Raw genomic sequence first — 27,084 nt, 5'->3', positions numbered from 1 at the left:
ATTGCTAATGTTTAGAAATAAGGTGGCTATCTCAATTAATTGGGTTCATATTTTAGTGCAAATGCCAAAAGCATTTACAGCCCAAGGGGTATGTGGGAAAAAGTTTTCTTCACTTAGTTTGAACTTATTTCTCTGCCTGTATATAGTTTTGAATAGAAAACTTGGGTGCAATTAAATTAATTAAGTTAGAATAAATGATGCTTCATGCTTATTACCACACGACTGCCATTGATGAAGTGGCTGGATGTGCTCAGTTTTTTTTGCAATCTTCATCTAGATTGTTGGACATAGATTTCTCAGCAGCATTAATTATCTAGCCCTTTTTGATCTGCACTACAGTTAAATGTTTATTTGATATATATATATATATGTATATGTATATTTGGAATCTGTGTACCTAGACACATCGTTCTTAATATAAATCTGTTTGATCTATTTGCTATTTTGAAATATCTAATTTTGGTAGAGATCACTTTATTATTGCCTATTATTTATCCTCTTAGGTTGGAGATGAAATATTTTGTGCTGGTCAAATTGGATTGGTCCCATGCACCATGCAACTTAGCAAAGGAGGTGTCAAATCTGAAGCTGCACTTTCTCTGAGACATGTCCAGAGAGTTCTTGAAGCTATGAAAAGTGGAACAAATTTAAGCAATATCTTACTGGCAAACTGTTATGTCACAGACAAGAAATATATCTCTGTTGTTCAAAACCTCTGGCAAAAGAGTCTAAAGGAACACATACAAGAGGTAAGCAATAGTGTCCTGTGATAATTGCCCTTGCTCAGCGAAGATGTTGAAAATATTATGTTATTTATATTGCATGTCATTAATCCAAGTCTAACTTCATTAAAAATTGCATTTACTTAACTATTTATTTGCATTATTAATAGCAATAGATCCCCAAGCTAAGGAACGCAAGCTCCAACAATTCATTGATGCCAACGTCCATCCTGGACCCTCCACCCCTTCACCTCCCCCGACCCCCATCCTGCCTTCCAATCCCAGCCCTTGCCATGTATTCACCATACCCTCTGACCTTCCCCTCTCTGATGCTGAACGTTCTGTACTCAGCAAAGGACTTAGTTTCATACCCTTGTGCCCTCACCTCAATGAATTTCAGGCTCGGCACGATGCTGAACTCTTCATCTGCCACCTTCGTCTCCGTGCTCATTTCTTTGGGCAGGAGTCCTCCCTCCGTTCCTCGGACCCTTTCACCCTCCTCCAGTATTCTCCCTCCACCTGGGCCCCTCCCTCTGGCCTCGTACCTGCTCCTGATCTTTTCATTGAGAACTGTCAGCGTGACATCGGCCATCTTAATTTCTCTGCTCCTTTCACCCACTCCAACCTGTCACCTTCTGAACTTGCTGCACTCAGGTCCAACCCTGACTTTGTTATCAAACCTGCTGACGAGGGTGGTGCTGTTGTTGTCTGGCGTACTGACCTCTACCTCGTGGAGGCTGAGTGTCAACTCACAGACACTTCCTCCTACCTTCCCCTGACCATGGCCCCACCACTGAAAATCAAGCCATTGTTTCCAGGACTGTCACTAACCTCATCTCCTCTGGAGATCTTCCCTCCACAGCTTCCAACCTGATAGTCTCCCAACCCCAAACAGCCCACTTCTTCCTCCTTCCTAAAATCCACAAATAGGATTGTCCCAGTAGACCGATTGTATCAGCCTGTTCCTCCCCCACGGAACTCATTTCTTCCTATTTTGACTCCACTCTGTCTCCCCTTGCCCAGTCTGTTCCCATGTACATCCGTGATTCCACTGATGCCCTACGTCATATCAACAATTTCCTGTTGCCTGACCCTAACCGCCTCCTCTTCACCATGGACATCCAATCCCCCTACACCTCCATCCCCCACCAGGATGGACTGAGGACCTTTCGCGTCTTCCTTGAACAGAGGTCCGAACAATCCCCATCCACCACTACTCTCCTCCGTCTGGCTGAACTTGTTCTCACGCTGAACAATTTCTCCTTCAACTCCTCTCACTTCCTCCAACTAAAAGGTGTGGCTATGGGTACCTGCATAGGCGCCAGCTATGCCTGTCTCTTTATGGGGTATGTGGAACATTCCTTGTTCTTGTCCTTCTCAGGCCCTCTCCCACAACTCTCCTTTTCGGTACATTGATGACTGTTTTGATGCTGCTTCATGCTCTTGTCTGGTCCTGGAAAAATTTATCATTTTTGCTTCCAAATTCCACCCCTCCATCACTTTCACATGGTCCATCTCTAACACTTCCCTCCCCTTCCTTGACCTCTCTGTCTCCGTTTCTGGTGATAGACTGTCCACCAATATTCATTACAAGCCCATTAACTCTCACAGCTACCTTGACTACAGCTCCTCACACCCTGCTTCCTGTAAGGACTCCATCCCATTCTCTCAGTTCCTTCGCCTCCGTCGCATCTGTTCCGATGATGCTACCTTCAAAAACAGTTCCTCTGACATGTCCTCCTTCTTCCTTAACCGAGGTTTTCCACCCACGGTGGTTGACAGGGCCCTCAACTGTGTCCGGCCCATCTCCCGCGACTCTGCCCTTGCACCTTCCCCTCCCTCCCCGAACCATGATAGGGTCCCCCTTGTCCTCACTTATCACCCCACCAGCCTCTGCATGCAAAGGATCATCCTCCACCATTTCCGCCAACTCCAGCATGATGCCACCACCAAACACATCTTCCCCTCACCACCCCCGCCATGTCAGCATTCTGTAGGGACCATTTCCTCTGGGAAACCTTCGTCCACTCCCCCATCACCCCCTACACCTCATCCCCTTCCCATGCAATCGCAGAAGGTGCAACACCTGCCCCTTTACCTCCTCCCTCTTCACCGTCCAAGGTTCAAACGCAGACTGGGTGACCGCTTTGTGGAACATCTTCGCCCAGTCCGCAAGCATTACCCAGACCTCCCTCTCACTTGCCATTTCAACACTCCACCCTGCTCTCATGCCCACATGTCCGTCCTTGGCCTGCTGCAATGTTCCAGTGAAGCTCAACACAAACTGGAGGAACAGCACCTCATCTTCCGATTAGGCACTTTACAGCCTTCCAGACTTAACACTGAGTTCAACAACTTCAGACCATGAATTCTCCTCCATCCTCACCCCTTTTTTCATAATTCATTTTTTTATCCACTTATTTTTATTTTTATTAATTTATTAATTGTTTTATCCCCCCTTTTTGTCCCATTTTCGATCCTTTGTTCCCCCCCCCCCCCCCCCACCCCAGTCTACCCTAACTAGGGCTATCTGTTACTTGTTCCTGTTGTTCTTTCCAGAGTGCATACCCTTGTCCTGCTGTTATCACATTCTGCTTTCTTACCTTTATGCCCGTATCAGCACTTTTTATTTAGCCCTTACCACTACTATTAACACTCCCTTTGTCCTTTTATTCATGACATCTTTCTCACTCTATCCTTTGCCCCCACCGATCACTGGCCTTCTAACCTGCTGCATCGACTCCACCCACCTCAAGCAATATAAATTTCATCACATTTCTACTTCCCTGTAGCTCTGACGAAGGGTCATACAGACTCAAAACGTTAACTCTGTTTCTCTCTCCCCAAATGCTGTCAGACCTGCTGATTTTTTCCAGCATTTTCTGTTTTCCTTCTTTTATATTCCCTCAACTTTTTTTCAGTATCAAACCAAACTTTACCCTGTCCGTCAAAGTGCACCCAATGTGGACTTCAGGCTCATTTCTCAATGTAAACTTGTGTAGCTCACAGATGCAAAAAAAAAATACTTTGAACTTCTTTGTGGTAAATGTTCAAGTGTAACAGATATTTGCATGTAGCGTACAATACTTTTCCTCCAGGAGAAAATACTTCAGAGGGATGAACAGGAGTCTGCCAAACTGTTAAAACACTCTATACAATGAAATGTTATTTTATGTCCTTAAAGGGTACCTTTTGTTGCAACTTGAGAACCCTGATGCAACAGAAAAAGATCTGGTATTGTTCTATGAAATTGCAATTGCCTGACTCCAAAGGGGAGTATGTTAAGAGTGTGTTAATACCTTTCGTTATTGGAAAAAATGTTTTGTGCATTCCCTGTATAGTTGTACTGGGAATGATGTTAGATAGATGTTGAGATGGTGTTCATGACTCAGTGCTAATTTTTTGAGGTGCGTAACTGAAAATCAATTTTTAAGATTGTTTCCTGATCTTCCCATTATATTTTTTGTGCTGCTTTCCTATCCCTACTTTATCCTCTTTCAACCAAAAGTATTTGATGCTGAGTGCTAAAATCTTCTGTAAATGCTGGTTCACATTGACTGGCTTGACTTCTTCCTCCTCCCCAGTATGATGCATGGTGCTTCCACACAATACTATCATTAACCTGACCCAGGGTCGATGAATTTTCATCTCTGATACCGACTGGGTTCAAAAAAACATTCAAGGCTGGGAACCTAGCTTGAGTCTTCAACACTAAAGTCTAATGTTCTGCAATGAATGTGATGCCTCGGGGTAATTTTTAAAAGCATTCTACATTTAAGCTACAAATCCAAATCACTTCTCATCTGCTAAAGTGGAAGCTAAATTCTAATATTGATCTAAGCCAGCAGATCATTGAAAACTATCAACACTGCATATGCTTAGGTTTCGGTGTGAGACTGATTCCTCGGTATGAAACTTAGTCTCAGTTGGGTTGGTACTTAAAGTGAATAAATGTTTAGATAAGGAATTAGTTGTTTTTTGCCCTTTATTTAACCCACAAGTATTTTGTCTGTTTCAAAAGTCTTCTCTGATGGATAGTAATGCATAATTTGAAAAACCATTCCTCACTTTAGTCAAGTTTTGCTTAGTCCAAGGGATAGGAGTTGCTGATTGCTGCTGTATGAGGCCCTTTGTATGTTTCTGGAGGTGACAAATGTGACATTTTTTTCTCTCTCATATGGAACTCTTGCCCAAGTAATTAATTTGCATCAGCTACTGTTAGCACATTCGAAACATTCAACATTTTATGCACCTGAAGATTAAATTCCACAGTTTGGGGTTTGATATTCCCCAAAGTAGGTACAATTCCAAACTAGAATGAACAAAGCTTTTTAAAATGTAGCTTTGCCTCGCCCCCTAAAACCCAAAGGAGCTAAATTTAATTCTTTGTTTGGTAACAAGGATTAACAGCAGGTAAAAGATGAAGCTAAAAAAAATCAGAGGTGTGTGTGATATATTAATTCATTTGGAATTTGTGAGACTTCTATGTCAGATGGCACATAATGGCGCCCTCAAATGACTCTCTACAGTTTTTCATTCCTTAGCTTGTGTGATAATTATAGTAATGCTGTCGCAGCAGTGGAACAATATTATTGTATTTATTCCCATGTCTGCTTTAGCTGCAGATTTCAGGTTTATCCCTGTTATTTTTCTTGCTGTGTTACATATTGGAAAATTATTGAGTCTATTTCCTAGTTTCTACACCCCTGTGCAAGCAGAAGGGCCAATGCAAAGCCTTCTGTTACTACCCCCACCCCCTCCCCCCTACCACCCCATCAACTTCACTTCAAACATTTCATTGACTGCCACTTCTCTTCAAGAAATGCCTACCTTGAAGAAGTTTTATGCTATTCTCCATCAGGATTTTCGAATCTCTCTTTTGCCTTGTTCACTTTCATTGCTTTGCATTTCTCTCTCGGTGTTTGACAAGGTGTTTACTAAAACCCGCTTTCACAGATAATATCACCACCTTCAACATCTCTTTGTTCTTTTGTCTGTGACATCTTTTGGTTATCTCCTCCTATCACTGCTTGCTTGTCCCAACCACCCCACCCCCCAACCTTAAACCAGCTTATATTTCACCCCTTTCCTATTTCTACTTAGTTCTGTTGAAGGGTCATGAGGACTCGAAACGTCAACTGTGCTCTTCTCCGCTGATGCTGCCAGACCTGCTGAGTTTTTCCAGGTATTTCTGTTTTTGTTTTGGATTTCCAGCATCCGCAGTTTTTTTTTTTATCTGTTGTTAGCAGTTGAGCAGGCTGCTCTCGTTGGAAGGAGCAGAGTCTGCTTGCAGTGCTGATGCTTTCAAGCCACAGAAACAGAAGACTGCAAGGGTTTTGTATCCCAAATTGAATGAAGGAATCAAGAAGGCAGGTGGAGCAGTATTCTAGGCCTGAATTTTCAGCTCAGTGGGCGGGCATGATTGGTGGGCCTGGGAACAGTCAGGAAATGGACCGCCAACAGCGATCGGCTCCCTACCACGATTTAACACTGGCTGACCAATGACCGGCAAACCACCATGAAGCACACACTGACACAATCAGTGCTGGCTGGGTTGGGGGCAGGAGGAGGGTGAGCGCTGAAGTCAGCATGGGTGTGGGGGCATCGTGTAAGGAAAGCCCCCTGAAGGCAGAGAGCTGCCTCAGGGAGCTGAAGACATTAAATACAAAATGTAAAGATTTTTAAAATCGGGAAACAGTCACCTGGACATATACAACATGAAAATTCTGTCCAAACGTTTTTCTTTTAACTTAATGACGAAAACCTCATCCCGCCCTTGGATGAAGATTCCTGAAAAATGCAACCATAAGGTTGGACGGGCAGCGAAAATTCCCAGTTAATTGCGCCATTAATGGACTTAATAGCCCTCTTAATTGTCGGTGGGCACATGCCCCCACTGACCAAAATATCGCACTCGCCCAACGTCATCGCGCGGTATTTTATGCTCGAGCATGTTGGGCCCACGCCTGCACACCGAGTGAAAAATTCTGCCCCAAGCGTGCACTTATATCCAACAGAGCCAGCTGTGAGCGAATTTAACCCTGGTTTGCTGCAGATTTGGAGTATCAATTTACACCGCCTGTTTCAAACCAGATATCTTCTTTCTGACGTTGAAATTAGTTTTCACTCTTTCTGTGTCCTGACATCATGATGTTTCTTTCGCCTGACTGCTGAAGTACACAAAAATACAAGCAAGATTGTTAACTTGCCGTTATTCTAAATTGCACATTGGTTTGTTGTTGGATCAGTGAAACTTGGGCCACAAGTACCATGAGAAATGTAAACTCTGTACCTCTGACCTGGGCTGAACAAATCTGTGTTTACACTCTGATCTGAGATGGTCAGTTTGGGCGTGAAATCCTCAGCTGCTGGGATTTCTAGTTCCCCTGTTGCAGTAGGATCCAGAAAGGGGGACTTTTGGACAGCTCCCTATTTACCCACCAATGTTAGCATAAGAGCAGACCAAATGTTACTTCACTGAGACGCTAGAGTCGATGAGTATATTCACCTCATGGAAACGACGGTGCTACAGCATAGTGTAATTATGAAAAATGGTGAATCAGACATGTTCCAAGACCAGACACTTTTCTCAATAGCAGAAAACCATAGCCACTTGAGTGATAATTGACCTTTCAGCTAATTAGGATGGACTTGCACTTTAAAGACTCAATCATTATTTCCCAATTAACAACACATTTCAAAATCAATGAATCTCAAACAAATGTAATTAATTCTAATCCTTGTGCAACACACAGCTCAGTGACTGATATGACTGTCATCACTCCCTGAAACTCGCCTGGAAACTGAAATGCAATAACTTGGGGACCCAAACACATTTACAAAGCACCAAACGTGCAGTGCAACCTCTTCACTGTTACATATACAATGCGAAATGAAAGTATGTTTCATTTTGCAATCGTGAAAATAACTTGAGCTTAATCCCACCTCTCAACATTTTAAATTAAATGTTTTATTCTAATTGCAGTGTAAAATTAATAGTTTTAACCACTTTTGCTGTTCTACCATTTTATATTTTTGAGTTTCTACAGACAGACGACTATTTCTTCTGGAAAACTAAAAATTGCCGTGGACCGGATCAAAAGGTCACTGTGCCTTTTTCAGCTTTTATGTTGTGCATCCCTCTTGTAAATAACATCCGTATAATTTTGTAATTTAGCTTGTTAGCTTTTGATAATTTGGTTAAAGAAAACAAAAAACCTCCGATGGAAATAGAGAGTGCCTTTTGCTTGTTTATGCAAAACTTCATTCACCTCCGAGGGTGGTTGAATCTGCAAAAATGTTTAGATTATTTGATACCGGTTCACTTTTAGGAGATTTTTAAAAATTCTTTCACAGGATGTGGACTTCACTGGTTGGGCCAGCATTTATTGTTATTTGTTATTCATTATTGTTCATGACAGCATTTCGGGACTGAAGATAGACCTCTATTCTAAAGACCAGCTCCCAATGCTACACCCAGGCAATAATATCCCTATAATATTATGTTAGCACGTGTGATGAAATGTACATACTAGACTGCAGCCAGTCTGCCACCAGGATTGAGCCCTTTCAGGTGAAATTTCAGTCATGCTATTTTGAACAATATTAGAAGCATCATCCAAATCAAGTAGTTGCAGCGAAAGCAATAGCTGTTCAAAAAAAAATTACATGCATGATTTACCTGTGCCTGTTGCTTCCAATGCAGGCAGCGCACAAACTTTGTGCTGTCTGCTCATTTATGTGATTACATTATGCAGCCAGTGTTAAGTATGCTGCATGCCTGAGCAGGGAACTCAAAATGGTGTGAGGTTAGCACGTATTCAAGTTAGCCTGTGCTGCTTGAAGCGAGCATGCACCTCTTAAAAGGACAGTGTATTTTGGCTGGGGCAAGTGGCTGGAAAGAGTCTGGCCTGCAAAAAGAGTGACTATGGCACGACAGGAGAGAGCATGAGTTACGAGGTTCCCCGGCGCAGCACTGGAGACTTGATGCAGTAGTTGGACAGGCTGGTGGGGGGCGGGTTCTCTACAGGCAACCAAATGGCCCTCCCAGCGGACACCGTGAAGACAGTTGGGGAAGAAAGCCATCGCGGTCAATGCCCGAGGACCTGGATGCAGTGCCACAAGAAGCAGTATGGACATCTGACTCAAACTGCCTTCCATCTAGTTGTATGATGGTGTACCAGGGATGTACTAGGAATACCTTGCCAGTTAACTCAGCTGGTTAGGTAGCTAGAACTCAAAGGATTTGCGATTTTTTTTTTTCTCCCTAAAGTTCTGAAGCAAACTTTTCCAAGAAAGATATTTAAACGAACAGGATTTTTTTTTCCGCAAAGGAAGAAGTTGAAGCCTGAGCTGCTCATTTTTCTGAAGAAAAGACCCATTTCTTGACTCAGTAAGCTGATTTAGATTGTGGAGCTTTACGTCGGCTGAGGCACAGAAGCCATTTTAAAATCTGAGAGAGAGACAGGCGCAGCGTTTGTTACTGTACAATGCACATGTAAAATTGCTCTCCCCCTGTCTCTGGGTTTTTTTTTGGGTGAAGAATGCAGAATGCAACACTTACCCTGTAGGAGGCTGACTCTGCAGTTCTCTGATTAATTTTGGCTCTTGTTCAGCTGTGCAGTGGGTGAGGCAGAGCGAGGGGCCCTTTTAAAGCCAGTGAGAAAGCCCAGCATGAAGGCACTGACCGCGTAAAGCCACCGCCACTGAAATGCTTTAGGGATGCCCTCAGAGGATCCCTGAAGAGGTCAAACATCTACAACAACTCATGCGAGTGACCAGTATGGGAGAAGGTTCATTTGGGAAGGCACCAAACACAGAGAGGCTTTGTCGGGAACATGCAGTGACGAAATCAGTGTGGCGGAGAGAGCGCAAAAACCTCCAAACAGCTTATCTACCTGACCCTCCAAGCACCACCTTCCCTGCATTTGACAGAGCCCGGAGATCGTGCTTTGGACTTAGCAGCCATCTCAGATCCCATTGAAGCAGAGAGGCAACAGGTCATCCTCAATCCCAAACACTTCCTAAGAGAGACTGGTGAGCGTTGTCAAATTTAAATTATGCAATATTTCTTTTATATTTTGTGGTCTATTTTAGTTTGCATGTTACTTCAGCTAGGAATGCACTGCACTGCACGTGTATGGTACAGTATTTCCACTTGTACATTGGTTTTTCCAGGTGAGAAATGTCCAAAGGAACCTAACTGCGGTTTTAACATTGATCCCTATGGGAACCTATGATTCACTTAAAGTTGTGATTTTCAGGCACACAGCTATCGCGTTGTGAGGATTTATTATATGGTTTAAAATATGATGAGTGGGAAATGACCTTGTGTAATGTCACTTATGGAGGATTTATGCTGCTCTCCATGTGTTTCCTGCACTGCTAGCCATTTCCTGCATGCCATTCTGTGAGAGTAAGGGCATACACAGATATATTCCCAGAAGGCTTTGATTCAGCGCTATCCTGACGTCACATAGCCCAACAATTGATGAGGCCAGGATCACAATTGGGCAGTGAAGGTCCAGGAAGCCGCTTTATTGTTTATTTGCGAAAAAACAAACATCAAACTACGAGATGGACCCTGCAGGAGCCGGATACCCTGATTGCAAGCAAGATCATTTTCTGGAACTTTTTATTTTGCTATGTGTCTGGATTATCCCTTTGATCTAAACATCTGGGATCTCCCTTTGTGCTGGTGGTTCTCCATGTGTGTGTGTGTGTCTTGAATTTATAGAATACAGGTTCAGTGACCCCAAGTGTTAAAGTAAATTCTAGGCCACAACTGTAAACACCAAACCTTTAAAATCCTGACAGTAATAGAGATCCTTTATTAATTCCATAATTATTTCATGAAGCCATAACGATTCTACATTTGGATATGTATTCAGCTGCTGTGTTTTCAGTGGACTGTTATTTCTCAAAATGCTTTTCAACTCATTTCCATCCAGTGGAACGGACATAACTTTAGAAAAGAAAGAAACAACATAATTTGCTGAATGGTGTACATTTGTAAATGACAAAGCATTTAAGACACAGAAGCAGGCCATTCAGCCCAACAGGTCTGCACAAACCTCTCCCACCTTGTTTCACCACACCCTGTCAACATGTCCTTCTCCGCCTTCCTCCTTTATGTACTTAGCTAGGTTGTTCTTAAATATGTCAAAGCTGTCTGCTTCAACCATTCCACATGGGTAAAGAATTTTATCCTTGGTTCCTTATTGGAATTATTAGTGACTGTTTTATATTTATGGCCTCCCTAGTTTGGACTATGTACAAGTGGAAACATTTTTCTGTGCATCTACTCTATCAGACTCAAAAACAGAATTACCTGGAAAAACTCAGCAGGTCTGGCAGCATCGGCAGAGAAGAAAAGAGTTGACGTTTCAAGTCTTCACGTCAACCCTTTTCTTCTCCGCCGATGCTGCCAGACCTGCTGAGTTTTTCCAGGTAATTCTGTTTTGTTTTGGATTTCCAGCATCCGCAGTTTTTTGTTTTTACTCTTATCAGATTGCTAATTTTAAAGACCTTCATCACCTCTTAGTCTTCGCTTTTCCAGAGAAATGAGCTCCAGACTGCTCAGTCTGTCCTAATGATTGTATCTTCTTAGTTCACGTGTCACTCTATTAAATTATTTCTATACTTTCCCCAGTGTTCCTATGCTTTTCATAATATGGAGATCACAACTGTGCACAGTCCTCTAAGTGTCATCTAACCAAGGTTCTATGCAAGTTTAAGATAACTTCTCTGCTTCTCAATCCTGTACCTCTAGAAATGAACCCTCGGGGCTTTGTTTACACTTTTTGATGGCTTTGCTAATCTGCATTGCTAATTTTGGCGAGCTGACAATATGTACCCCTCGATCCTGTGTTGCTAATAAAGATCACAAGCCTGAGACATTAACTGCTTTTCTCTCCACAGATGCTGCCTGACCTGCTGAGTATTTCTAACATTTTCTGTTTTTGTTACCTGTAGTTTCCTTTGTAACTCTACTCCATGCAGCAGACTCTTGTTCAGGATTTTGAATTTTTTTGTTACTTTTTTCGTACATTAAGGAACACTTAAGATGCCGAAATATTCAATGGATGTTTTGAGATCTGGAATTCCCCTTAAACTTTATTTCTTAACCAGCATGCACTGTTCTCATTAATTAAGATTCTATCTTGTCGATAAACATGAATTTCCATTGTTGTAATGATGAGGCAGAGTGGAGGGGTGTGACAAAAATCAAGCATTAGCCATTCTTTTGAATTCAGAATAATTGCAGAGGGTTTTGTTTTGTTGCACTGCAGAAAAAGTTATGCAACCAATTGAAGAGCACGGACAAGCAAACCTGCAAACACAGTTGTGTGTGCAGCCAGCCCCTGGTGGCCCCAAGTTACATGCCCTCAATTTTTGCTCCCTCTTCATGGGGAAGTGCTCCAACTGCAGAGGATTCCCTTGAACAGCGTGGTGACCTCGATGTGGCCAACCATGTAGCCACGTGGTTAAATATACAGACAAAATCACATTTCACATCAAAATACTGTACGTTTAATTTAAAAAAATGTTGGTGCCTCCTTTTTTTTTTACAATTGAATAAAAAGGAACAGCCATTTAAATTATTAAGTGTTCTTATCCGAGGTCCGTGGCTGAAATGAGAATCTCAGTCATATTGTTTTTGCTGTCAGGTGATTGACCTAATTTATACTGTTATGATGCAACTCATTATAACATACAAAATGCTTGGCTTTCAAGGACCACTTTTAAAAGGTTGGCATATTTAAATGTGTAAATGATGAGTTTGTCTCGCAGTTTTGACCAGGTATCATTTCAGTGCCGCTTATCAAATAGTCATAACGTAACATAGGGTGAGATCAGTATTCACCTGAAATAGTATGTGATAGATCCTCTCACACTTTTGCTTACTGATTCTTACCAAGTCTATTACTATTGTTAGTTACCACACTTTTCAGTAAAGTATCACAGACACATAGAGGAAAGTAGTTTAGACCTTTGTACACTATTACAGTGCTACCTTTGATATTGCAATGTTTTTAACCACTGAAGGCTCTGGCAGCTTTCCCATGGGGCATCCCATCTTTTTTTTTGCTCTTGTGTAAATTGTCTCGAAAGCTTCCAATAAGTTAATCCTTCCTCCAGTTGCAACCAGTCACCAAGATTCTAATGAAATCTCACCAGAGAAAGGTGGCAGCAACTGAGAACGACCCAGGAGAGAAATGAACCTTAGGCATTAACCTAATGAGCATGAAATCAAGCCTTAGTCCTGAGTGCATATATACAGAAGTGTTTAACAAATGGCAATAACCTTGGCTGGAAATGCAGCTTTTTGAGAAATAATGTTAGTTTGCTTTTTTTTAAAAAAAACCTGCCAATTAGCCACTGCTGTGCTATGTCTGGCACAAAAACTGCTAGATATAATTTATGTCTTTTTTCATTCTCGTGCCCTTACTGATGTAGCTTTTCTGGTCATTGTCATTTCTAAAGGTCTTTTTATAATCCATGTGAAGTATGAACAATGAATTCAAAAGGCATAAGAGTACTTGGCTTTTATCTGTTGTGCGGTATATTTGATTTCCCTGGGGTCCAGATTAAACCAAAGTTTTGTATTCTTTTGAAGCAATTGTAATGAAGATATTTAGTAGAGGTCAAATGCAGAACTCTCACATCTAGTATTTTTCCTTGACTTTCTTGCATTTGAGTCATGGTCGGTCATTTTTTTTTAAAGCAAGGACTAGAATGAGATAAACTATACTAAACATGCTGTGTGTTATTATTTCTAATCATGGCTACAGCGATATTATTAATAATTTTGAGTTCTTGTTTTTGTTTCAAGAAAATAAACGACTGCAATCAGTTTGTCATTCAGCTGGATGGCCTTTTTATGTTTAGGATTTGGGAAAAATATGTTGTTTTTGTCCTGTCGTATGCTTTATCACATCAACTGCCCCGATATTTGCAGCGATGAATTGTTGGGGGTGGGGGGTGGGGGGGGGGGGGTGGTTTGCATTAAGCAGTGATTGGGCAGCTCAGAGGCCCTGCTGACTTTTACAGCACTGACCACAGCCAGGGAACAAAGAGGAGAAGGTGCAGATATGGCAAGGACCTTGGAGATAAAGAGGTCGGGGTAGGGGGAGGTCAGAGATCGGAGGCCATAGAGGTGAGGGTGGAGGCAATCAGGGGGTGCGATGAAGTTAGTGAGGCAGGTTGGTGGGATATTGGGCCTGGTGGAGGCGAGATCAAACCATGTGGGGATTGGCCCACGTGGTGAGGGAAGCAGGTCACCTTTAGTGGTCCAGGGGAAACACTGCAGCTTCTCCTGGTCCACAAGCAACACTGGACAGCTGCTTACTTCATTTGGTCTAACAGCATCTGTGAAGAAAAAAAAAACAGAGTTAACGTTTCGAGTCCTTATGACTCTCCTTCAGAGCTAAAGAAAAGTAAAATGTAATAGGGTGGAGCAGCTGAAGCTGGATAGAAGGCCAGTGATAGGTGAAGGCAAAGGAGAGATTGCCAGAGATGACTTACTTGATTTGTCTGGCTTTTTTGCCTCCCTCCAGCTGCTGGGTTTCCTGAGCTCTGGATTAAAAGTAAAACACCGCTCAAATCTGAGGCAAGCAACCATGCTAAAATATTTGACTTACTGACTCACCTCATCAGGTTAATCACCTGCACCCACCTCCCTTCTCCCTTATATGCTGAGATAACTTCCTGTTAAATGAACGTGTACTATTTGACTCAACAACTCTCTCTGATAAAGAGTTCCTCATTCTCACCAATCACTTGGAAAAGGAGTTTCTTCTGATTGCCCTATTTGGGTTTCTTGATGACTATCTTATATTAATGGCCTCTAATTTTGCACTCTGTCTCTTATTCTTTTTCAAAACCTTTCATTAATTTAAAGACCTCTATCAGGTCATCCTTCAGCCCTGTCTTTTCAAGAGGACAGAAGCATAACCTGATCATCCTTTCCTGATAGGTATAACCTTGCAATCCTGGCATCATCCTTGTAAATCTTTATTGCACTCTCCAGTATCATTGCATTTTTTATAACATGGTAACCAGAACTATACACTGTCCGCCAAGTGTGGTTGAACCAAGGCTTAATTCAAGTTGAGCACAATTTCTCTACTTTTAAATTCTTTCCCTCTAGAAATATACCTGAGTGCCCAGTTGCTTTTTTGTGACCTTATTGACCTGTGTTACAACTTTTATCGATTTGTGTGTTTGCGCTTTGTGGTCCCTTTGCTCTTCTGCAACATTTAGATTCCTGTTTTCCAAGTAGCATGTGACCTTCTTATTTCTGTTACCGAAAGATAATACTTTACACTTAGCTATGTTGAAATTAACTTGATTTATTCATTCATTCATGGGGTGTGGCCATCAATGACAAGGCTAGCATTTATTGCTCATCCTCAATTGCCTCTTAGGAAGATTGTGGCGAGCTACCTTCTAGAGTTCATGAGTGGCTTGTTAGGCCTTTTCAGAGAGCAGTTAAGAGTCAACCACATTGGTGTGCATCTAGAGTCATATATAGTTGAGAAACATAAGCAATGTATGGGACAGAACAATGCCATTCAGGCCCTTCAGGAACAGGTAACAGCAACAGATTTCCTTCCCTAAAGGACATTAGTGAATCTGATGGGATTTTACGATATTGGATAACAATATTCACAGTGACCGTCACTGAATATAGCTTTTTATTCAAGTCTTGTTTCAAATTTAATTAATTAAAATTAAATTTCCCAGTTTAAACTTGAACCCATATCGCCAGAATATTAGTCCAGGCCTCTGGATTGCTAACCCAGTAATATAACCACAATCTGATCTTTCCATCCGGCATTATTTATAATTTACTAATTACATACCCATTTGCAATAAGTGTTAGCTCAGTCTTGTGTCAGTGTTTTCTTACCTTGACTATTAGTTTTTAAGTATAATTACAAAGCTCCCCAGTAGAACTGTGTATCTCCCTTTTAGCTCAATGAGCCTACCAGGCTGTCACAGACCACAAATCTGCTTGTAGCATCGTCAGGTTCACAACACTGAGAGTCCGAAAATAAAAGCGGGAAAAGCTGTAAAACACTCAGCAGGTCGGGCAGTATCTACGGAGAGAAATGCAGAATTAACATTTCAGGTCAATGATCTTTTGAAGTGGAAGATGTTATAGATTTAAAGTTTCTAAGCAAGCACAAGCTGGGAAAAATGTTTTGGGGTGCGGGGGGCAACAAAGAGAAATGTCTGTGACAAATTTGAAGGCAGGAGTAATGAAGTGATAGACGGGATATTAGTGCAAGTGAGCATGCAGAATCAGTGTTTCTTGGCAGTAATGCTGATTTAATGCTAATTTGCTTATTCCTGCTAAATATTTGCTCATTTTAAGGTGTTGGTGTATTTTATTCATTCTTGTTTGAAGCAACCATTCTCAATCCATCCCAAAAACAGTCTGTCCAATGTAGAACATGCAATTACTCACTGTATTTCTTTTGCACATTCCAGACAATAACCTCAGTGTATTTCTCTTGTATATTCCAAACAATAACCAGACAAAGAAAGTCATTAATCCAATTAAATGACTCCTTTTTTTATCTCCTAATGAGAATATTCATCTATGGAATGTCCCCATTAGGAGCAATTTGCACCTTGTTGCTAATACAGGTGGGTCAATGAGCTTCTCACTTCAACCCCAGCCTTGGCATTGTTCATTTGTCATTGTTTCAAATGATGGAAGTGTTATTTACTTTGGAATCATGCTGTACAGAGGAGGCCATTCAGCCCATTGCACCTATTTATACAATTTCTTCGGGAACTGAATAATTTAATTATGGAAATAGTGTCATTTCATGTAACTCTGTGGCAAAGGCAGAAACCACTTTCCATGCATTTCTAATGCTGAGAACTATCAAGTCAAATTGACCGACTGCAAAACTATGAAGTGTTTTTCAGCATTCTCAGACTGAAGTTAGGTATTGATGTCATAGTTTTGATCTTGAGTGCAGATCTTACAGCAGTTCTCAAAGGGTTAAGTGGACAATAAGATTAGCAGAGTTCAACAGAAAGTTAAGAATTTGGAACTCAAGCATTATTTTTGTTCAGCTAGGTGATCAAAACAGGTAAAGCCAAATTAATATTCAGCAAATCAGAAGTGTCTCTTTACAGAAAGGTGGTTGTCAGGTGATGGATTAATGTTAATATGCTCATCAATATTTATTATACTAATGAGTCCAATTCATGGTCTTAAGTACTATAATTAAGAAGCTATTAAACACTGCCTTTATATGATAATGTATCAAATGCTCTTTATTTATATTCTCATTCCTGAATGTCAAGGTGTGAAAATATTAAAATATGCTCACTCTGCTGAATGCAGATAATCTATTTTTGGGCGGGATTTAAAGATGAAAATAATAATGCCACTTATGATCTAGATCATGGTAACAAAATGCTCAAAATATATTCGTATCAAAAATTGCTGTTTTGAGTGCCGTCAGTAGCATATTGATACTCAGTGGTGTAGTAGTGTGAAATTTTCTCCCAATTTTGCTTCTATAAGATCAGTATTTCCATAAAGCGAATTAAATTCAAACAAAAAAGACTTCAAAATGACAATGTCACAAACCACTTTTGTTAGATTTGTGTACACGAGTCACAGGTTATTTAATGTATTAAAACGCTGAACTTATTTCCTGTTGCATTTCTTTCAGATATTGAAACATTGTCAGTGCGTCCCTTTACTTGTTGCATTCAGATAGTCCTGTAACACATATAGAGCAAGCTGAAGTTTATAAAAGTAAACCATTTACTTAATTCTGCAGTGAAGCATCAAAGTGAAGGAAATGGGGCTTGCTGTTGCTTAAACAACACCCTTGCAGTGTGCTGAGGAACTATTTCACAATGTGATTAGAAGCCCTGCTGCGTAGGAAATGTGGGGGGATCTCGCATACTTTGTCGACATATGCTCCCTGCTGCTAATAGGCTTTAACCTGTTTCCTGATTATTACATTTACCATGCAAATATTACCGTTCTGAGACTAGGCCGCTATCCATGAGAGAACATGAAAGAAAGAGTTTCATGTTTCATGATTTAAAAATTAAAAACTATCATCCAGGGAGATTAAAAAAGATAATGAGCAAGGATTCTGATTTTCAATATGGTGGCAAGGGCTCTTGGGGATTAAAGTCCAGATGCTGGGTTGAAAAATGTTTTGGCAGAATGAAAAGAGTAAGAGCTGGATGGAACAAACCCAAATGTCAGGTTTTTAATCTAGGGTGAAACAAGTTTCAGAGTTATCATGTATACTCTTCACCTAACCACTCCTGTACTTTATATAGCCAAAAATATTTGGTCACCTTGAACATGCAAATGCCACTTTTTACACGAAGAAACTCTTGTGTTTTAACTAGTAAACTCTAGACTGGCACACTAATAACTGGTGAATTGAGTTAATTTTTTTTTAAGGTCCAGAGTTCAACAAAAGTGCCTCTTTTTTTAAGTATTTTATTGTATTTTTTATGGTCAGGCCCCCTCAGGAATTGACCTGATGCATCACATAGGAGAGAAGAGCAACTAACATGTTGAGTGTTCTGTAGGTGAATTTATTGGTCGCACTCTGCAGATTTGCTTTGACAACTTTTCTTTTAGGTCTGGTAACTTGGTTTTGGTTTGCTTTTCCCCCCCCCATATTAGTTAGCTTTTTTGCATTTTTAAGCAAAGACCCGATAACCCCTGAATGGAGAGACAGTTTAAGTTGCATGTATACCAGTGCTACCAGTGTAAGGCTGGTAGCTACATCAGCATTACCGATTCACAGCTGGCAGTACCTAATTCATATCGTAAGTTAAACTCTTGGGACTAGGAAACGTGTGTGCTGACAGACATGGGTGGAGCTTTGCTCCTACTCTGCAAATTTTAAATGTTTCAAGAGGATGCAAGCTCGATCTCGCGTTCACCCAAAACATCTTTTTTGAAACTAGTTAAGTTTACAAAGTGCCCTGATTGAATTGAGGCCAGTCCCCCCCTAACGTTCCGGTGGAATTAGATTCCATGCGCTCCAGGGGTTTCATCCTCAGGCTCTCCATGCTCAGGTGAGAACCTCCTTCAGAGTTATTCTGTCATTTTTTTTATCACTGAGAAAGTGCAAACTACCTTCTCACCAGGAATAGAAATTGTCCATTTACTCTCTCGTCCTGTAAAAGTAGATGTTCTTTGTGTATTTTTTAATTCTTATTTCCCACCCTTTGACACAATCTGTTACACTTATAGGTTGTTCAATCTTAGTTGAGCACCCTCAGCGGAAGACACGTACTTCGTCACTTCCAAACGCAAAGGGCCTGAATTTCAGAGATCCACCAGTGTTGAGGCCCCGCTTTTTCTTAAACAAAAACAGAATTACCTGGAAAAACTCAGCAGGTCTGGCAGCATCGGCGGAGAAGAAAAGAGTTGACGTTTCGAGTCCTCATGACCCTTCGACAGAACTTGAGTTCGAGTCCAAGAAAGAGTTGAAATATAAGCTGGTTTAAGGTGTGTGTGTGGGGGGCGGAGAGATAGAGAGACAGAGAGGTGGAGGGGGGGGGGTGGTGTGGTTGTAGGGACAAACAAGCAGTGATAGAAGCAGATCATCAAAAGATGTCAACGACAATAGTACAATAGAACACATAGGTGTTAAAGTTAAAGTTGGTGATATTATCTAAACGAATGTGCTAATTAAGAATGGATGGTAGGGCACTCAAGGTATAGCTCTAGTGGGGTTTTTTTTTATAATGGAAATAGGTGGGAAAAGGAAAATCTTTATAATTTATTGGAAAAAAAAGGAAGGGGGAAACAGAAAGGGGGTGGGGATGGGGGAGGGAGCTCTCGACCTAAAGTTGTTGAATTCAATATTCAGTCCGGAAGGCTGTAAAGTGCCTAGTCGGAAGATGAGGTGTTGTTCCTCCAGTTTGCGTTGGGCTTCACTGGAACAATGCAGCAAGCCAAGGACAGACATGTGGGCAAGAGAGCAGGGTGGAGTGTTAAAATGGCAAGCGACAGGGAGGTTTGGGTCATTCTTGCGGACAGACCGCTTTTCCTTGTTGGTTTCGTAAGTTTAGAAGATTGAAAAGTGACCTGATCCAAGTGTTTAAAATGTTAAAAGGATTCAATCGGGTTGAAGACGGGAGAAACTATATCTTCTGATGGGGGAATCAAGAGTGAGGAGACGTAATCTTAAAATTAGATATAAGCCATTAAAGAGAAGAATCAGAAAGCACTTTTTCACACAAAAGATAATAGAAACCTATTTATCCCAAAGCGAAAAGGCTGTGGATGCTGGGACAGTTGGAGAATTGAAGTTTGTGATCCATATAGTTTTTGACAGCTAAGGACAGGAACTAAGGTGGTTAAATAAAATGGCCAATATCAGTTAGATAGAGTGGTGTGGATACATTTAGCCTGATTTTAAGTCTAGTAAAGTGAATGGTTTTGATGGGTTAAAATCAAGTCTATTGTTACCGCGCACCAATAAAGGGGGGATTATAGTGATGTCTTTATTTATCATCAACTAGAATTACCTTATTTCTAAAGAGCAAATTGGTAGTGATAGAATGACAAATCCACACAGATTAATGTGAATTGCAGAAAGAATGGAAGATGATATTGTCCTCTGGGTGGTGAAACAGAAACCATGTTCCAAGATACATTTTTATTTGTAGAAGGAAGTTTATGTATAATTTTTTTTTAGTTCTCTTTGGCAAATGAAGGGGGAAAGGGAGTGAATATATTAAAATAAATACTAGACTGTAGTGGACAATATAGCAAAAACGCGGAGGAGATATTTATGCAAGAAACAAATTGAGCCAGCATTTGTATGCAAGGCAGTAAACTTCAAAATTATATTGCGAAAACAAATCCATATCCCAGTCAAGGAAAGAAAAGAATTGTCACAATCGAGCAGGTCATGCAACAACATTGTCCTATTTCTAGGTAAACGCTCGATCCAAATAGAGAAACTGTGGGGCAAATTGTTGAAAAACTGGATAGCAGTTGGAGTGGTTAACTGAAACTCAAAGAATGTGATTCTCCTATGAAGGTATTTTCCCCTGGCAATGTCCTCATTTTGGAACCCAGAGAACTTAACTGCAGCCAATCTCAGATCACCGGATCAAAGTGTTTTTACGGCAGCCAACATTTCTACTCTGCTATGGAGACAGATAAATATTTCATGAACATGGTTTCTGCCTTTTCTTATTTTCTAATAGCTCTTTTATTTTGTGCAGGTTGGGAATTAAAAATTTACCCTGGATCCCATATTGCACATAATCTTGAGTGATGTAACCATTGGCCAGGAGCTTTACAAACTATTGCCAACTGTTAGGACTGTGATGAGTGTACCACTAAAATAACAGCTAGTTTTACTTATACAGTCTTCCACATGAAATAACTGTTTCACATCCCATAGTAAGGTAGAAAGCTTTATGTGCAGGAAAAATTAAATGGGGGCTAGTTGGGAGAGACAGGGTCCAAGAAAAAGGAAACTGTTGAAGGCAGATACGGAGGCAATAGGACAAAGTGGTTTTAAGTGGTAGGAAGGGTATAATGAATGAAAGATTGGTTTCCCTCTCTTAAGCAGTCTCTCGGGATCGAGGATGACTTGCTTCCATTTTGGTCCGATGAGTTCTGAGATGGCTGATAAGTCCAATGCACAATCTGCAGTTTTGGCCATGTGCAGAGCAGATGGTGTTTGAAGGGTTGGTAATGAGTTATATGTGGGTTTGTGCGTTCCCTCTTACACCTCGACTTCGCCTCTGCACGTTCCCAATGAAGACTCTCCATGTGCTCGGTGCCTTCCTGAATGAACCTTCTCTGTTTTGGTCAGTTGGAAGCCAGGGACTCCCATGAGTTGGCAGGTATGTTTGACCTCTTCAGGGATGCTCTGAGGTCATCCCTTAAGTGTTTCCGGTGTCCTCCTAGGAGTCTCCTGCCACAACCAAGTTCCGAGTAGAGCAGTTACTTTGGGAGTCTGATATCAGGCATACGAGCTAAATGCCTTGCTCAGCGGAGCTGGTTTTGAGTGATTAGCACTTTGATGCTGGGCATGTTGGCTTAAGAGAGGATGCTGCAGTTGGACCATCTTTCTTGAAACCAGATTTGGAGGATCGTGCAAAGGCACTGCTAGTGGTACTTCTCCATACTTTGAAGTGCCTGCTGTAGATTGTGCAAGTCTCTGAAGCATACAGGACCATATAGATTGGTTTGGCCAACGTGTGTTTCCACTATCTTTCCTTATGCCTCCCAATATGATGTGTCTTCTCAAGTAAGTTAGCTTCTTGGCAAAGTAAATTTATTGAATGCAGTTGCATAGAGTAACCTAGGTCAAGGAACAATCTAAGACAGTGTCCGTTTCTTACTCCCATGATTTCAGATGAACATTGTACAAGGTTCAATGCAGGAGCAGCTTTGGTTTGCCATCTTCAAAACAAAACTAAGAAGTGCGCTTTCTGATGTTAACTGATATCTTTAATTTGCAATGGAGTGCAGTGGTCTTGGGGAGAATAATCTGTTATGCCTTTTCCTGAAAGAAAGAACAATTCTGTAAGATTCAGTCTCTGGAGGGCAAATGCAAATGACTTGAGTGAGAACACAGTATGAAGGCATCAAAGGTGTGCACAAAGCTGGTCAGTGGCCTTTCAAGTCTTGTCAGATTCAATGATCATTAATGCTGACTTTTTCAAATGTTACAAAAATTTGCTTAATCGGAAGTGTACACCAGAAGCCATAAAATTGAACTCCATAGCACCCATTTCTGTGCTCTGGTCTATTTTGGTACCAAAATACCAGTCATGTTCCATGACACGGCACATGCTGTCCACCATCTTGGTGAGGGTATTATTAGCGCAAGAGTTGGGATTATGCACCAGAATTATGCAGAGTAGGCAGACTGAGACATCATTCAGTGTGTAACACTGATTTGATATCAGCACTACCCAAGTCACCACTTGTTAAAATTACAATCCCCCTTGGGTTGCAGCATGAGAGGGACATGAAGCAGAGGCAGCAAAAAAAAAAGCGCACTGCTTGTAGAGAGATGAGTGAGGAGAAGGGCTTTCAGCAGGAGGCCATATCTTTCTAGGGCCTTCCAGAAGCACTTACTTCTCTGACCTCCACCTAATCCAGAAGAAGTGTGCATTGTCCCTCCTTAACAAAGGTGGTGCTCACAGTACTCTGCCACCTCTTGCCACCAGATCTCCAACCTCAGAGTGGGGCTAGGACTGCAGTGGCTGTGAAGGGGACCATAGTCCTGAATTTCTTCTCTTTGGGATCCTTTCGACTGAAGCAGCTGACATCTGTCACATCTCCCTGTTTGTCATTCGCTGATGCATCAGAGAGATGGCAGATGCTCCTGATGTGAGGGGAGGAGAGGGAAGGTTATTGCTTTCTTCCTAAACAGAAGTAGGCAGGGGTGCACGTGGCTTCCCCATGGTGCAGAGTCCTATCGACTGCATATGAGCTGAGATGTACCACAACTACAAAGGTTACCACTGGCTGAGTGTGCAGTTGATGTGCAACATAGCTCAGATATCATGCTGCTGAGTGCCTGTTATCCAGGCAACAATCATGATGCTTTTATTCTGTGCCAGTCTGCTGTGCCTTAAGTATTTAAGCCACCGCATCAAACCAGAAGTTGGCTGCTGGGCGATAAGGGCAGGAGTAGGCCATTCAGCCCGTTGAGCCTGCTCCATCATTCAGATAGATCATGGCTGATGATCTACCTCAATGCCACTTTCCCATGCTATCCCCATACCCCTTGATGTCATTAGTATCCAGAAATCTATTAATTTCTGTCTGGAGCATGCTCAATGATTGAGCTTTCACAATCCTCTGGATAGAGATTCCAAAGATTCACTATCTTCTGAGTGAAGAAATTCCTCCTCATCTTAGCCTTAAGTGACCCATAAACTGAGACTGTGACCCCTGTTTCTAGATTCACCAGCCAGGGAAAACATTCTCTCTACACCTACCCTGTTCATGCCCTGTAAGAATGTTGTAAGTTTCGATGAGATTACCTCTCATTCTTCTAAAACCTAGAGAATACAGGTCCAGTTTCCTCAACCCCTCCCCATAAGACAATCTCGCCATCCCAGGGATTAGTTTAGTGAACCTCCATTGCACTCCCTCTATGGCAAGTATATCATTCCTTAGATAAAGAGGCCAAAGCTATACACAGTACTCCAGGTGCAGTCTCACTAAGGCTCTATACAATTGCAGCAGGACATCTTTACTCCTGTACTTAAAAATCCCCTTGCGATGAAGACCAACATACCATTTGCTTTCCTAATTGCTTGCTGCACCTGCATGCTAACTTTTAGTGCCTCATGAAAAAGGACATCCAGGTCCCTTTGGACATCAACACTTCCTAACCTCTTAGCAATTTCTGGGGTTTTTTTTATCAAAGTTACACTTATTCATATTATATTCCGTCTGCCATTTTCTTGCTCGTTCACTTGGCCTGTTCAGTCCCCTTGAAGCCTCCTTGCATCCTCCTCACATTTTTATGAGTAGGAAAAAGGAAACCCTCAAATTAAATAGAAATAGACTTTTTCTCTTAACTGCATGTCCCACCTGGTCTTACGCTTCCTCTTTTCAAAGTTGCTGCTGGGGAAAAATTAATCAAAAATGGACTTGGCCAAGTTAGTAATAAGGGATGTTAGGAATTCCTGAGCATATATTAAACTGCATAGCATTCCAAGGTAGGACACTAAGCTATTGATTTGTGTCATAGTCCCTGAACTGGCTCATTCTCCATATAACCCCTGGATAAAACCCAATAATTCCACCCTCAGGAATAACTTAGAAAATTCTTAGCCTTAACTTTTCAAAGATATATTCTATGAAATTTCACCCTCAGCGGAAGCTTGATTAAAAGATCTTATTAATATCGAAGCCCTGTCTTTAATGCCAGAAAACAGAATGTTGTTTGATTTCTGTTCCATTTAGAACAGCTGATGACAGTATCAGATGGTTTCCTCAAGCAAACTTCAGCATCTGCACAGCATTTATTCTTTTTACTTTCTTGGGCAATAATCCACTAACTATATATCTTGTAAATATGCTTTTCTTGCTGATTATTGAAATGAGGCATCTGGGAAGTTTTTATCTGCTTCATATTCACAGTGATGTAGGGCTGCACTGACAAGCTACGATGTGAAATACCGAACACTTAGCCCTAGAGCCTTCCACTAGGTAATCTTTCAGGAGGGTAGATAGATCAATCATTTAAACCTTTCATGAAGGTTAGGCAGTGCATTAGCCCATCAAGCCAAACCAAATAGCCCATCAGTGTTGAAGTTTTAAGAGTAATGCCTTCTCGTGGAAAAAAATCACACTTTATTGGTCAAAAATAAATGCCATCTTGCTGTCTTCATATAGAATGGTATTTGTCAGATACTGGGGCGCACTTTCTGCTTTAACACCTGCCGAGTGACCTGGCCAAAGGTGTTGGGCAGAACTACAACAAGTAGGTGATCCACTCTCTGTCAGGTTATTGCCCAGATGGCAGTATCAAAAATGACCCCCTTTGTCTTGAAACGATAGATATACTTTCAGTTGTGATAAAATAACTTTGATCAATTTTGATAAATTGTTTAGCTTAGAGAGTCATAGAGTCATTTACAGCACAGAAGGAGGCTATTCGGCCCATCAAGTCTATGCCAGCTCTCTATGTAGCAATACAGTCAGTCCTATTCCCCCATCCTATCCCCGTAGCCCTGCAAGTATGTTTCCTTCAAGTGCCCATCCAATCTCCTTTTGAAATCATTGACTGGCTGTGCTTCCATCACCCTCATAAGCAGTGAGGTGCAGCTCATTACCACTTGCTACATAAAGAAGATCTTCCTTAGCTGTTGTAAGATGCTAATTAAACGTGTGCCAGACTTTGCGTCCCATTCTATCCTGGCCTCACATTGTGTTTGGTGATAAGAACATATGAATTAGAAGCAGAAGCAGGCCACTCAGTCCCTCAAGCCTGCTCTAATCTTCAACCTCAGTCACACCTTCCTGTGTTATCCCCAAGCCCCTTGATTCCCTTAAACAGCTGGACGTTGGTCATGTTGTATCCATATGTAACCTTGACCAATGTAGGCAATACCAGGTGAATCTTAGCAGCTGCCAAGCCGAGATTGAAAAATTGTATTCATTTGGACTTTGAAAAATAATCTGATGCAAGGTTGTGCTTTATTGGCAGCCACCGTTGTCAAGTTTGAGTCCGCAAGCTACCTGTCATCGTAATTGGTTTGCTGCATTTTCATCAATTCTCAGTCAGATGGCAACATCATAACCTGAGAAAGCAGACACTTTCACTTGAATCCTGCCTCCTGCTGGCCAGCCTTTGAACAGCATGAGTGGAGACATCCCTGACTCTGCCAAATTCTTTTAGCTAGAGGACAATCGTGGTGTGGTTTGACTTGCCCAGGGGAGAAGCAATTGCTGAATTGCAAAAGATTAAAATTGATGGAAAACATCAGAAACCGTCTCTGACTTTTGTTAGACATTTTCAGAAAAAGGACATTTTGAAGAACTTTTTAAAACTGCATTAGTTTACTTTCTTATCAACATTGTTCTTTCCCACCGAAATCCACTTTTTAAAATAAAACAATTTCAAAAAAATTTCACTCGGGTGCTGCACAGTGTTTTAAAATATTTTCTACAGTCTATAGAATATTGTTAATGCTGGCAGAGGATCAGTCTGTTTAAGTGGAAGGATATTGACATTAAAACCTGTGACAGGTTGAATAAAAAAAAAATAGAAAAGTTTACAGTATATGAATGGGTTGACCTGGAAGTTGTGAAAATGTTTTCAAGCTGCACCTCAGCACCTTGGGCCAACAGAATGGCCTTTAAGCTTGAGCGAGCTTGGTTCTTTCCAGCACAAAGCTCTAATTTTCATCTTTTCAAACTGTTTTCTACCACTTGGAGTAAAATTAGTATTGACAAGGATAGAATTTGTCTCCTGAAGGAGAAGTGCCTGCCCGTGTAAGTGCTAATGCAACATTTGTCTGTCGGTAACTTTACACTTTACACTGCTTCCATGCCATACCTAATATACCAAGAACAAACTGCTGTCTGTGAAATGTTATTGTGTCTGAAGTGCTAGCAATTTGAGATAAAATTATTTCTATTTTTTGCCATCCCTCACACAAGGATACTTGTGTGATTGTTTGCTGTTGATGTACAATTAGTCTCTCCTAACGTTTAATCCACAAGTGATGGTGATTTTCATTTAAACAGTACACTACAATCAAGCAGCAATGTATTTCACTGTGGAAAAATGCTGTGGGCGTTCTTTGCAGTAATTTAGTAGCCGAGTTGCGAAATGGAGTATGCGTAACCTAT

At 41.3% G+C, this 27,084-nt stretch overlaps 1 protein-coding gene across 2 annotated transcripts in view; it reads left to right on the top strand.

The window, feature by feature from the left end:
• Positions 1-27,084, top strand: part of dph6 (diphthamine biosynthesis 6) — a 230,290-nt gene that overhangs the window by 176,910 nt on the left and 26,296 nt on the right. The window contains exons 13-14 of one of the 2 annotated variants that reach the window (XM_041215296.1): positions 504-749; positions 18,985-19,081. In XM_041215296.1, the coding sequence (XP_041071230.1) occupies positions 504-749; positions 18,985-18,999 (261 nt within the window). In that variant the 3' untranslated portion in view covers positions 19,000-19,081. Of the gene's footprint in view, positions 1-503; positions 750-18,984; positions 19,082-27,084 lie in introns of those variants that run through there. The other variant, XM_041215295.1, reaches the window with a different exon arrangement.

Source organism: Carcharodon carcharias, chromosome 20, assembly GCF_017639515.1.
Source record: "Carcharodon carcharias isolate sCarCar2 chromosome 20, sCarCar2.pri, whole genome shotgun sequence".
In the NCBI taxonomy this organism is placed as follows: domain Eukaryota; kingdom Metazoa; phylum Chordata; class Chondrichthyes; order Lamniformes; family Lamnidae; genus Carcharodon; species Carcharodon carcharias.
Note: the sequence above shows the minus strand (reverse complement) of the source record. Positions and strands in the feature narration are given on the sequence as shown.